Raw genomic sequence first — 12641 nt, 5'->3', positions numbered from 1 at the left:
AATGTTCTATTTTCTGACATCTTAAAGACCCCCAGACCACTCTAAAATACATCTTAGCACAGAATTTGCAACCCCATTTTTCGTACACAAAGCAACTGTACTAACTAGTATTTTCTCTCACCCTAGCTGTTAAATCTATCCAAAGTCGCCTACCCTTGCCAAATGGCAAGCTTCATCATCTGCATCAATTGGTCAGCCATATACTGTATTTCAAAGAAGCGTATCAATAATAAAATAGCATGTGTAGTATATACAGTGTTTATTTTTTATGGAAATATACAGGGATGTGTTAGAGATATCATAGAAAATCAGATCTTCAGTATGTCTGAAAGAGCTAACACACACCTCATTAATATTCTGTACCAAATGTATAATCTGTGATTGCACAGACGGTGTTTCAAGGCAGGTTTCAGTTCACAGTTTGGCAGTTGATTTATCAGGCTTAGGTCCCATCCACTTCTCTCCTGGAACACACAGAGAGGGATATGATTGGACAAGGATATCAGTAAGCATAATCTTGATTTGCTCAAGAGATGGCATTTAGTGATTATGCACAAACCATAAGAATCCAAATTATAGAGCTGGGTCTTTTGTCATCTAATGAACGTTATCACCACTTGAGTCATTATTGTACATTATTTGAGTTATTTCAAGGCAATGTCATAAAACCACAATCTAAAATAAAATAAAGCCATTAGTATGAAAGCAAATCCTGGTGTACCCTATGATTTTTAATTATATGAACAGGCTGCTCACCTAAGCAGTGTGCCATCAGCTCAAACCTGTCGGAACCAAAAAACATCTCTGCCTGTCCATCTACATGACAAACAGCCATCGGGAATCCAAATGACTGGAAGAGACAATATTTTATTACAACCTCTGCCATTGTAAAGTAATATGATCAGATTGTTCTATAAGAATACGAGGAGGTGAAACTGACCCCGTGATGATCAAGTGCTTCCTGGGTCGTACTCTTGAGCTTGTCTTTGATTTGCTTAGAGTTGGACAGTTTCAGCAGCTCTTCAACCTCACTGGCAGGGAGGCCTGCTTTCATGGCTGCCTGGAAAAGGGGTAAGACAATCACAAAACCCAAAACACCCAGATTATCCTGGTCAGTAAAATCACTTTACTGTATCTCAACAACCAATGATTAATACAACACATTCATATTCACAGCAGCAGCCTTGGAGACTAGTTGCAGTGAGGAGTGAGGATTACACTCCCAGACCTGGGAACTGTGCCCAGTACAACCAGTCTTATACCACTAGCCACTAAGCAGCTCTGCTGGAGCTGTTTGGGGTTAATGCCTTGCTCAAGGGCAAACTTGAAATTAGTTGGTGAGGGAGCGACACTTGTTCACACTCGCTGCCCAGTGATTCAAAACCTGTTTTTCTAACTTGTCCGGTGAGATTTTAAAGCATTTTCTATAATTTTTATTCTAAATCAAATCAAATCAAATCAAATTTATTTGTCTATTCTGTATTGAATCTGCTTATCAAGTCCAAATCCTTTCAAATCCCTTATCAAATCTATTTTAGGTGAAATTATTCAAGGTTGGAAAAGACAATTTCTTAGGTAAATGTGTAGTAATTATATTTTATTCAGTGCAGTAACAAAATATTCTTTCAGCAATGTGTAACTTACTGTTGTAAGTAATCATAAATAACGTAATACTGATGTTGAGGGGAGTTATTGAGGAGGAGGTGAAATATTTGTTAGACTCAGAGTTTAATAAATTGAGTATTTTATTCTCACACATCCTAATACTGTCCTACTTGTAGCAGGGATGCAAACTGGTCAGGGGTGAAAAAGGTGACAAATGTTGGGGCAACAGATTTCAGCCCCACTCCACACATAACCATTGCTGCTGTTCTCTAATGCAGCCATCACGTTTAAATACTCTAGAGCAGTGGTTCTCAACTGGTCTAGCCTCGGGACCCAACATTTTCCTTAGTCATTAAGTCGCGACCCAATTTTTTTTAACCACTATGATTTATTTAAAAATAATTTTGTTTAGGTAATAGTAGTAAATACACAATCTTTCATGCACTGTTAAAAACATGAAATAAACACAAAAAAGTGCAACAAAAGTGCAACTAGGGCTAAAAACCCAATGAAATAAAATAATAATAAATATTATGCTTCTTAGCAAATTTCTTAGCTTAACATAACAGACCTAAGTTTGGGGGAACTAATGGGATAACTGGGGTTGCAACAAAAGTGCAACTAGGGCTAAAAACACAATGAAATAAAATAATAATAATAATAATAATAATAATAATAATAATAATAATAATAATAATAATAATAATAAATCCTTCTTAGCAGACTTCTTAGCTTAATCCCAGGGAACTAATGGGATAACTGGGGATGTTGTTTGCTCCTGACAAGAGTCTCAAAGTCTGGGGTGATGGTAGACAAAGCAACTCTGAGGTCATGCTCAATGTCCAATCTGTTCCTCTGCTTTGTCTTCAGCTGGACCTGGGCCCCGTTCCCCGTACCTGGTTCAACTAAGTCGATCAAGATGTCATTATCCAGGTTCAGTTAACCCGATGTTTGAAGCCGGGATTTTCCTGTTCCTCGAAGGTGGATTCAGTCTCGTTAACTCAAGCCAGACTTGAGACCCAGGATAAGTGCGCGTGCCCGCCTCAGCCGAGAAGGCAGCAAGTGTCGAGAGCAGAGATCCTGATTCTCTAGCGGCATTGATTGATTAATTGATTTAAAACTTTAGTAACATATTGCAGTACGGCTCAATCGCCTCGCCGACAAGTTAAATGCGTTATCTATAGGCTAATTTTAAGTCCCTCATTACCTCAATCAATCAGATTATATTTCTTTAAACTTGCCTGCTGGATTGAATAATCAAATGAGATCTTGCTAGCGAAAATAATTAGTTGAACTGTTATACAGAATAACGATACGGCTCTCTTCCCATTGATTGATGTATGGTCGATCTTTTACTTATCTCCACTGTGGTCTAACGGGTTCTTCTTTTGACTTTCACGCAGACGACCGGGGTTCGAAACCCGGTCTTTTCCTTCTTTTTGCGATGTATGAATAATTCAATTTGGTGCACGTTGAGAGCTATATAAAGAATGACATCCTTAATGCATGTAGATTTATAATATTTTAACTTACAACTAGGCTACTTTGGCGTATAATCATTAATATTATATTCCAAAAAATTATATTGGAAACACGGGGATTCGAACACCGGTCGCTGGGTTGGCAGGATTGAGCACTACCGCTGCGCCACTGTGCCAGATGGGATAAATTCATTGTTTATACATTAATGAACGAGAGACCCGTGTTTAGAATATTCTTTATTTTGAATGAAGTTTTCTCTCTTTATCCTCATTCATTAATGTGACGTCAACGGCTCATTCAATTTCTCAAATCCGTCAAACAGCGCATCTCATCAGACATCTTAATCCCAGTTACAATTAAAATAACCACATAATGTGTACATCGCACCGAGCGAGCGCCACGGTATATATAACGTGCATTATTTAGGACAAAGTGAATTTAGTATCAGCATTTTGGGTCTATTTTACATTTCAAAAGCCCCCTCTGGAAGAATGGAGCACAAAAACGTAATTCAGAATGGTATAAAGCAGATCCTAGACTGTGGGAATAATTTCAGGAAACGCGCTGTCACTTTCTTTGCGGGGGCGTGGCTGTGCTTCATCCGGCTAACTTGAACTTAAACCCTGCTTTCGACCAGGCTCAAACTTTTGGATCTGTTGTCATGGTGATTTGGACAATCCAGGTACGGGGAGCCGGAAAGTCCGGCTTAAGTCAGACTTAACCAAAAGTTATCCGGCTAACTCAGTTATCCAGGTACGGGGAATAGCTGAGAAGGTAGTGCAAAACAAATTTTATATAAAAAATAATAATAAAAGATTTACTTTTTTTTTTACACACACACATCCGCGACCCACTCAAAATGGCCAGTGGGTCACGACCCACCAGTTGAGAAACACTGCTCTAGAGTCCAGTGGTACTCAAGACTTACTTAAATTATTATTATTATTATTATTATTACCAATTCAGGAGCCACACCATTTTGACTATGCTGCCCCCTACTGGTATAGTAGTGCACCCCAGGGAATCAAAAATACTGCCCAAAATAAAATGGTTAGAGTAGTGATGAAGCTTCCTACCCGCACCTGGATGTAGCTACAGTATATTTAACCAATTGAACTGGCTCCCAGTGGAAAAGCGGGTTATTCAAATTAAGTTGGGCCTTACCCATAAAATTACGTTCAATAGGGTCCCCTCATACTTGTCCAACTATTTTATGTGCTTTAGGGACACCCACACATATGCGACCAGGGGCAGTCAGACATTAAACTGTGCAAATTCAAGAGCTCAATGGGAAAAATACCTTTCAGTACTCAGCAGCTAGTGAGTGGAATAAACTGCCAGTGTCCATAGAAAAGTATTGAGTCAGAAAGAATCTTCAAACATGAATTTGTGCTTGTCATATTTGTGCCTACTTGTCATCTTGCCCCCCCCCCTCTGAGGACCACAATGGAAATAAACCGTAAGGTTTTATTGTGTATCAATCCGCAATGGTTTTAAATTATATGTGATGGCTGTACATTTTGTGTAGCAGTATTGTATGTGATTTTAGATTGCCTAATATATTCATTCATTCATTTATTCACATTGACAATCTTTTTTTTTTTAAAGAGCCACAACATGATTGATTGATTGATTGATTGGAAACTTTATTAACAGATTGCAGAATGGGTACAATACAGTACAGCTCAATACACACAATTGTTAAGGGGATGCAGACCAGAGAAAGACTTTCGTCTTGTTTCCATCAGGGTCCCCCATTTTCAATTCATCAGGACATATATGACATACATGACATACAGATAGACAGTACTGCTACATCTATACATTTAGGACATACCAGATTTGCAAATACAGTACTGTTTGTGATACGAAAAGAGTCCAGAAAAGAGAGTATATACATTTGACGTAAAAACTGTACATTGGAGGAGGTTGGGTAGGTGGGGTGGGGTTGGGTGAGGGGGGGGGGCTGTACATTGAAGGTGGTTGGGTGGGTGGGTGGGGGGGGGGGGGGGTAGGAGGGGTGGGTGGGGAACACTGTACAGCTGTACAAGCAAAACTGTACATTGGATATTGAATATGAATATGACATTGGATATGAATATTGACAACCATACTTGGTCATTTACTGTACATTGGAGGGGGTTGTGTTAGGACATTTACAGGGGCCAGTTTCGAATTGCAGTCTCCCGTAGGTGTTCTTTGAGAGTGGTTTTGAAAGTGGGTAGTGATTCACATTCCTTTACAGCTGTGGGTAGGGCGTTCCACATTGATGTGGCATAATTGCGAAACGTGTTTAGTCCCTTGTTTGAGCCGAATCTGGGTTTAACATGATTTGTGGAGCTCCCTCTGGTGTTGTGATCGTGGGTACCTTGGTCGTGTAGTGTATCTTGTAGACCAGGCCCATTGCAAGTTGCTGTACTCTGTCGTCTACTCTAAGCCATCCTAGGTTGTCAAAGTGGGCAGGGGTGAGGTGGGTTCTAGGAGTAAGGTCAAGCAGTAGTCTGACCAGTTTGTTTTGAGATGTTTGTAATTTTGTTTTTAGCGCCTTTGAGGTGCTTTGGTACCATGAGGTGCATGCATAGTCGTAGTACCCTTGAATGAGTGCTCCTGCTAGAGTCTTCAGGGTATTCTTGTTTACCAGAGAGGAGATCCGGTACAAGAATCGCGTTCGTTGGTTGACTTTTTTTATTACATTGGATGCCATTTTGTCACAGGAAAGATTAGCCTCTACGATGGAACCCAGGTAGGTAATTTCATCTTTCCTTGTGACAATATTGTCACCCACTGTAACTGAGAAGCCGTCGGTCTTGCTGAGTTTGTTATTTGAACCGAAGAGAATGGACTCTGTTTTGACCATGTGTAATGATAGTTTGTTATCAGCGAGCCATATGCAGATTTTGCCTAGTTCCGAGCTGAGGGTTTTTTCAACCTGCAACTTGTTCTTGTCAGAGACCAGCAGGGCTGAGTCGTCCGCAAACAGGAACAAGTTGCAGTCACAAGCTGACGACATGTCATTTGCATAAATTAGGAACAGTAGCGGACCTAGTATGCTTCCTTGTGGAACACCACAGCTTACTGTGAGGGGGGGGGGGGGATAGGGTACCGTTTACCTCCACCATCTGTTCTCTCCCCTCCAGGTAGGATTGCATCCAGCTCACTGATAGACTATCAAAACCAATTGCTTTTAGCTTGTCAATCAGAATGGAGTGATTGACAGTGTCGAAGGCCTTTTGTAGGTCCAGCACGACCATGCCGCAGTATTTGCCTGCGTCCACCTCTTGTTTGATGTGGTCGTTCAAATCAGGCTACCAATAGCTGAAGCTACTGTATGAAAAAACATGATCACGTACTGCATGCTGTACCAGTAGGCTACCGAAATGTATTACTGTTACCATGGAAACCTTAACTATCGTTATTCGTTATATATGGCAAAAGATCACAAGCAGTGTATAATTATTGTCATTAATGGTTTCCCCTGGCAATTCAAATGCCCCAAGTGTCCCTGTAGTAGCCCAGGCTACACACACCAGATAGCGAGAGAGAGGGGGTAGAGATAGACTGGTGTTTTCACAAAACAGACAAATGCAGCTCATGTTTGAACGTCCTGTCGCCTGTACTCATCTTCGTACTTGTGCTTTCTTCAATATACTGCACGGCTGACCGTTTAGTGCACGCGTAGTTTGGCTCAAGATTAATCACCCTTCTAAATGCATCTGCTACCCAACCTTCACTTCATAATCCCTTCACTTATCACGGCACACACCATCATCCACATCCTAATTATTCCCAAGAAAGTTTACCCTATAATTTTAATTTGCTTACATGTTGTGGCCTCAAACAGTGCCAACTGCAGATCTCGCCATCTCAAAGATGACCGAGCATAATATGGCAGATGGCAGCAGCATACATAAATGTTTTGTTTCTTTAATGAATGACGATATTTGAGGAGCCTAATAATAGGGAATTCATTCACTTTTTTGTATTTGCGCCTGTTTTACAAGGAACCAGGGCTTGACGTTGACACCTGCCCACCTGCCCAGGGCTAGTGAAAATGCTGAGTGGCTAGTGACTTTGGAAAACCACTAGCCACAGTGGCTAGTGAGCCAAAAAGTTAACGTCAAGCCCTGCAAGGAACATATAAAAGTTGCATACTCCTTTCTGTATACAGAGGCTGTCAGTGGACCCTGTCAGTAGCACTGATGATGAGAGCTAACGTTAGACATTAATAGTAGATTACAACAATGTTGCTGACCAGGTAGGATGTGCTTCATCTCGCTATTCAACCAAATGCGCTCTCTGGCATCGGTGCGCTTGTATCAAACACCATGAATTGTTTTGCACTGCTGTGTTTTATGTATGTGTAGCAGTCTGGAAAATATGGTATATTATTCCGAACTGCTGACGTGGTGTTTTATGTCCCTTTTGTGCACAAAGACATTCTGGCTCGTTTCATTGATATTCTCACGAACAAGGACACAAGCGTCCCCTTCCGAAGAGCACTGGAATATGGATTATAAACGGCTTTACTGGATTTTTATTCTACAATCCTTTTCCCTTGTGACTGGCAGGCGGGACCAGCAGGGGGCAGTGGCAGGCAGAGAGTGTCGGGGAGAGGTGGAAGGAGATATATGGCAGCGGAAGGAGAGAGACGTTCTCTTCGGCTTTGGACTTGACTGTGAACGGTCGCAGCCACGGCGGGCGTGTGCTTTTGGAATAGCCCCGTTGAAGAAGTGAAGCTGGAGAGCCCCGTGGGATAGCAACGGGTGATAGGAGGTACTTGCTAGTGGACACGATATCCTAGCAGTACCAGCGATAGTGTGTGAACAATTAGTGCAGAGCCAGGCACTAACAATCGGGTTATAATAGTTACAGTGTGCGGTATAGGTAGCGTGCGGCTAATGATATATCTGAGTTCACAGTAGTCGGGTTATAGCAGTTACTGTGCCGGTATAGTGTGCGAGCCAGATACGGGCGTGGACCTACAAGCAGTCTGCTCCGGCTGTCAACAGCTGTCTTCACCGGCGTCCTGCATCAGCTCTGCACCTGGCTGCCTGCAACACGGGAGTGTGCGCCGACCAGCAGAGGTCGGCATCGCCCAGCACACGCTCTCAGCCAACACTGCCTCTCTGCCCAGCTCCGCCTGCTAGCACCTGCGACAAGAGCGTTCGACGCCATCTTGCCACCAGGACGGTGGTGGAGCGGCGCGGCCGCCATTTTGGTAGAGTAACATTAGGGCTTCGGTGCCCAGGATCTATTGCACGTTACACAGTGTGGTGCGGCCTGCGGGCGAAGTTAACGTTGCTAACTACAGACCCCAAACATTACATGCCGGCATTAGCATAGGGCTTTTGTTTTGGGTAATTGTGGTTCCACACTTTTGGTTTTCTTTCCTTTTCTTTGAGCGTGATAACATGTGTGTTTATTGATGTTTTCCCATTCAATTAACCCTTCCCTGTGGGGAAGTTACAGACCTGGTGCATTATAATTAAAGCCTTTTGAGGTATTATTCTGTCCGTATAATTCAAGCCTTTTGAGGTATTATACAGGGTGAAGACCCAGACGTGGGTGATGAGTCAAACACAGTGAAGTATATTATCCCTGATATTAACCCAGAGGTGGGTGTATAATATACGTGTTTATGAGGTATTGAGTTACACACAGGAGCTATAGTAGGACTTCAGTCCAGTAGACCACTCCTATTAAATAATTGTAACTGACAGTATAATTAATATAAAGACTTGAATGGGGTTCTGTGTGCGTGTCCATTCCTGTGCCCAGCATTAACTCTTTTGGTGTGGGTAACGTATATATGATTAACCCCTTCCTACCCAACTCTCCCCTTTTCATTGTAAGGTTTCTAGGGTCATTGAGGGAGGGTACTGCTTGCGGGGGGAACTCAGAGTATTTGATTACAATTCAGTCACGAGGTGTGGGAGGGTCTAAGGAGCAACTGAGAGGAGTGGGAGCGTGTTGGGGAGTACTGCTGACCGCTCTGCTGCAGGGAAGGAAGACCAGAGTACCAGACCAGGTTGGTAAATCCCGGGCCCCATCCACTCACACTACCAGCCTCCAGTCGACGCCCCAGGCCCAAAGACGAGGGTGCAGTCAGACAGAGTTCTACTGTGTCCAGCTACCTCCTGACTGCCAGCAACCGTTCCCACGAAGCAGGGATAATCCACCCTGCTACATTTGTATAGTTATTCTGCAATTACTCACGCAGTATTAGGCGATTATTGTTTTTCCAAGACAGAGCTAACAAAGCAGATTGGCATGTGGAGAGGCAATTTATTCCTGGATTTGCATAATCCCTTCATATTATGGCACACGCCGTCCTCGCAATTCAACTCGCAACAATGACTGTAACTTGAGGCTACAACGCATATCTAACGTGAACATTTATTTTATTGAATTGGGGACAATGAGATGTCTGCCTAGCAAGCCAGCCTTTTTGTCAAACATACTGTCAGATCATATTCACTGTTTGTTAACCATAGACATCGTTATTGACAGAAAGGCATACTAGCATAAACGTAGCTTTCTGGGTCATTGTCACTGGCATCAGTCAAGTGACAGGTGGTTGGCAAGCCGTGTCTAAGGTAGCTCAGAGGGACTATAATGAAAGTCAGCAGTGAACAAACCATAAGTAACAAATGTCTTCATATTTTAATGTTGAAAATATGAATAAATGGCACATATTATTTGTCTTTGGCAAGTGACCATGGTATAAGCGGTATAATCCACTTGTAGGTGTGCAGTTTTAAGTCACTTTGCGGAGGCTCCGCTACACGTCGGGTGGTTCTTACCAATGTACAGTTTTGTTTGTACAGTTGTACAGTGTCCCCCACCCACCCCTCCTACCCAACCCCCCCCCCCCCCCACCCACCCAACCACCTCCAATGTACAGTCCCCCCCCACCCCCACCTACCCAATCCAATGTACAGTTTCTACGTCAAATGTATATACTATTTTTTTTTTTTTTTGGACTCTTTTTGTATCACAAACAGTACTGTAATTGCAAATCTGGTATGTCATAAATGTATAGATGTAGCAGTACTGTCTATCTGTATGTCATATATGTTACGATGAATTGAAAATGGGGGACCCTGATGTAAACAAGACGAAAGTCTTTCTCAGGTCTGCATCCCCTTAACAATTGTATGTATTGAGCTGTACTGTACTGTACCCATTCTGCAATCTGTTAATAAAGTTTTCAATCAATCAATCAATCACCCGCCACATCGTGCCTCAAAACTGCTTAAGCACACCTACTCATGGATTATGCCTTACATGTCGATTTCCAATGTTTGATGTCACTTGAAACTATTCGCAACGTTAAAGTTGAGTGATGTTCTGTGTTATCATTCTGTGGTCTGCGTGTGTCAAGTGTGCACACGCTGTAAACAATCCCATTGGCTATTGAGTGTGACAATCTGCAAAGAACATCTGGTTGGATGCGGCTCCACGTGCAACCCCTCCTCCTCCTAAATGCAAAAACCTCATTGGGCCTAACAAAAATAATAGTTGGTTTCAGGTTGGTTGTCAGTTTGGCCATGGGTAGGTAGGGAATTTATTTATTTTTTTTTTTTTTTTTATTCTTTCCCACGGCGACTATGGATAGGGAATTTCTTTATTTAATTAACCCTTTCACTGCCACACGACAGAAGGTTAGCCCTTTACTATCACACAACCGACGGCGATGCTCCATCATTAGCATCATTAGCTCCGCGGATGCGGAGCTAATGATGCTAATGATGGAGCATCGCCGTCGGTTGTGTGATAGTAAAGGGCTAACCTTCTGTATTGTCACAGTGAAAGGGTTAACCGGCTGTCGTGTGGCAGTGAAAGGGTTAAAATGTTCACAACAACATGGATGCATGTACTCTGCCAGCATGTTTAATATCCATAATACTAAATGTTTGACTAAGATTTCTATGAAACTTTATTCTAAATTTTTTTTTTTTTTTTTTTTTTTTTTTTAATATATAATTTTTTTTTTAAACTCATAAAATATATTGGGTCGCACCTAAATCGGCAGGGTCGGTCGGCAACCTGAAACCAACCATTATTTTTGTTAGGCCTTGGATCTACACAAATCACACAAATGACCTATATTGAATTCAAAACGGCAACCCTATTGTAGGCTACTGAGTGATGTGGTACCTCGGACAGTGATGCAGGCTCAGTGATGTCTTTGTCCAGGCTCCAGACCCTCATCCACAGCTCTCTAGACACCTGCTCCACCTGCTCGTCTCCATCCTTCTCCCTCTCCTGCACTGCTGCCACAAACCGCATCGCAGACAAGGAGCCTAGGATGAAGAAACAGAATAAGCGCTTCATTAGAAAAAAGAAAAAAATCTTGTATGTCCAAATTCTGATATCGAAGAGCTTCCTATACAACACTTGTCATTATCTTCTAAGCAAGTTTATTTAGTACTCATATAATACAAATGTGAAATATGTGAGTATTAGGCTACATAGATATGAAAATAGCTATCAATAGAGGAAAAACTATACAAAAAAAGACATTAAAAGTAATCTGAATTAAAAAAAAAAAAAAAAAAAAAAAAAAAAGGATTATATGTAGCCTACCTTTTTTGAACATAACCTCAAAGGGGTCTGATGGGATCTGGATGGGAACATCAAAGTACTGGGCCAATCGCTTCATATCTTTGGTCATGTACAGGAACTTGTTTGGGACCAAGCCAGGCGGCTTATTGCCTATTATAAAATATAAAACACAAGTGAAACTTGTGAAACATAAGTATTATTTGTTATTGTCTAAATATGAACTGTAGTAGACCCGAAGACATGAATATATTATAAGCCCAGTGGCAACACTCACCGGATGCCTGCATAACGCCACCCAAAAATGCAGGACGCAATTTGAGCTCTATGTTCCATACATTTCTGTAGCGACACATGACCTACAAATACAAATGCGCAACGCACATCACTTTAAGGTATATATCGCTGTCTACAATCACACAGTCAAAACGTGACAATACAGACCTCAAAACCGAGCCAGGAGTATGGAGAAACCACATCATAGAACAACTCGACCACTTTCTTGGATGACATCTTCAAATGAGTGCGGTGTGTTGTTGTTGCCTGCTGCAAAGATTACATGATGATGCATGAAAGCCAGTTAGCCAGGTGATATTATTTCACACAAGTATAATAAATGGTTAACATAGAGACATCACCTTACTGGTTTAAACATCTGCATATCTGTGCTTTGTTCTTTACATTTGATTGATCACGTGGCAGCGCCTGGACTGTTAAGTGTGTCAAAGTTCAATTAACCAGCTATCTATCAGCAGCAGCTAGCAACTGTCCTTAGCATGGCTGTAATCAACATGTACCAAGAATGGAAAATAATAATAATAATAATAATAACAACTCACTTTTATTGAGTTCAGCTGTCTCGTGCACGCAAAACTAACAATTGACGTTGGTCATTTCATGATGTTCGACATGACATAACGTAACGTAAAGAGACTACAGTACAGTAGTACAGTAGTGTGGGAATGTGCACTGTGCAGTATGCACTCTTC

General features: G+C 41.8%; 1 protein-coding gene across 2 annotated transcripts; it reads right to left on the bottom strand.

The window, feature by feature from the left end:
- Nucleotides 1–242: 242 nt before the first annotated feature.
- On the bottom strand, nucleotides 243–12641 carry LOC311246213 (glutathione S-transferase kappa 1-like). 2 transcript variants are annotated; one of them, XM_084336333.1, is made up of 8 exons: nucleotides 12492–12641; nucleotides 12097–12198; nucleotides 11930–12011; nucleotides 11677–11805; nucleotides 11248–11393; nucleotides 941–1060; nucleotides 757–850; nucleotides 243–464 (listed from the first exon to the last, which is right to left on the bottom strand). In XM_084336333.1, exons 2-8 carry the CDS (start codon nucleotides 12163–12165, stop codon nucleotides 415–417), a joined length of 690 nt encoding a protein of 229 aa, XP_084192459.1. In that variant the 5' UTR covers nucleotides 12166–12198; nucleotides 12492–12641; the 3' UTR covers nucleotides 243–414. The 2 variants fall into 2 exon arrangements, with proteins under 2 accessions (XP_084192459.1, XP_084192460.1); XM_084336334.1 differs by having other exon boundaries at nucleotides 12097–12195.

This window comes from Notolepis coatsorum (genome assembly GCF_963971535.1).
Source record: "Notolepis coatsorum genome assembly, chromosome: 19".
Taxonomy (NCBI): Eukaryota; Metazoa; Chordata; class Actinopteri; order Aulopiformes; family Paralepididae; genus Notolepis; species Notolepis coatsorum.
The sequence above is the reverse complement of the archived record's forward strand: the minus strand, read 5'-3'. Positions and strand labels throughout refer to the sequence as shown.

Excerpts from the sequence above, each read along its gene's own strand:
- LOC311246213 (XM_084336333.1), bottom strand. The coding sequence starts at position 12,165 with ATGTCATCCAAGAAAGTGGTCGAGTTGTTCTATGATGTGGTTTCTCCA. Across the intron at positions 11,806-11,929 it reads TGGCGTTATGCAGGCATCCG|GCAATAAGCCGCCTGGCTTG; the intron begins GTGAGTGTTGCC and ends ATTTTATAATAG. Across the intron at positions 1,061-11,247 it reads AGCCTGCATCACTGTCCGAG|GCAGCCATGAAAGCAGGCCT; the intron begins GTACCACATCAC and ends CCCCTTTTCCAG.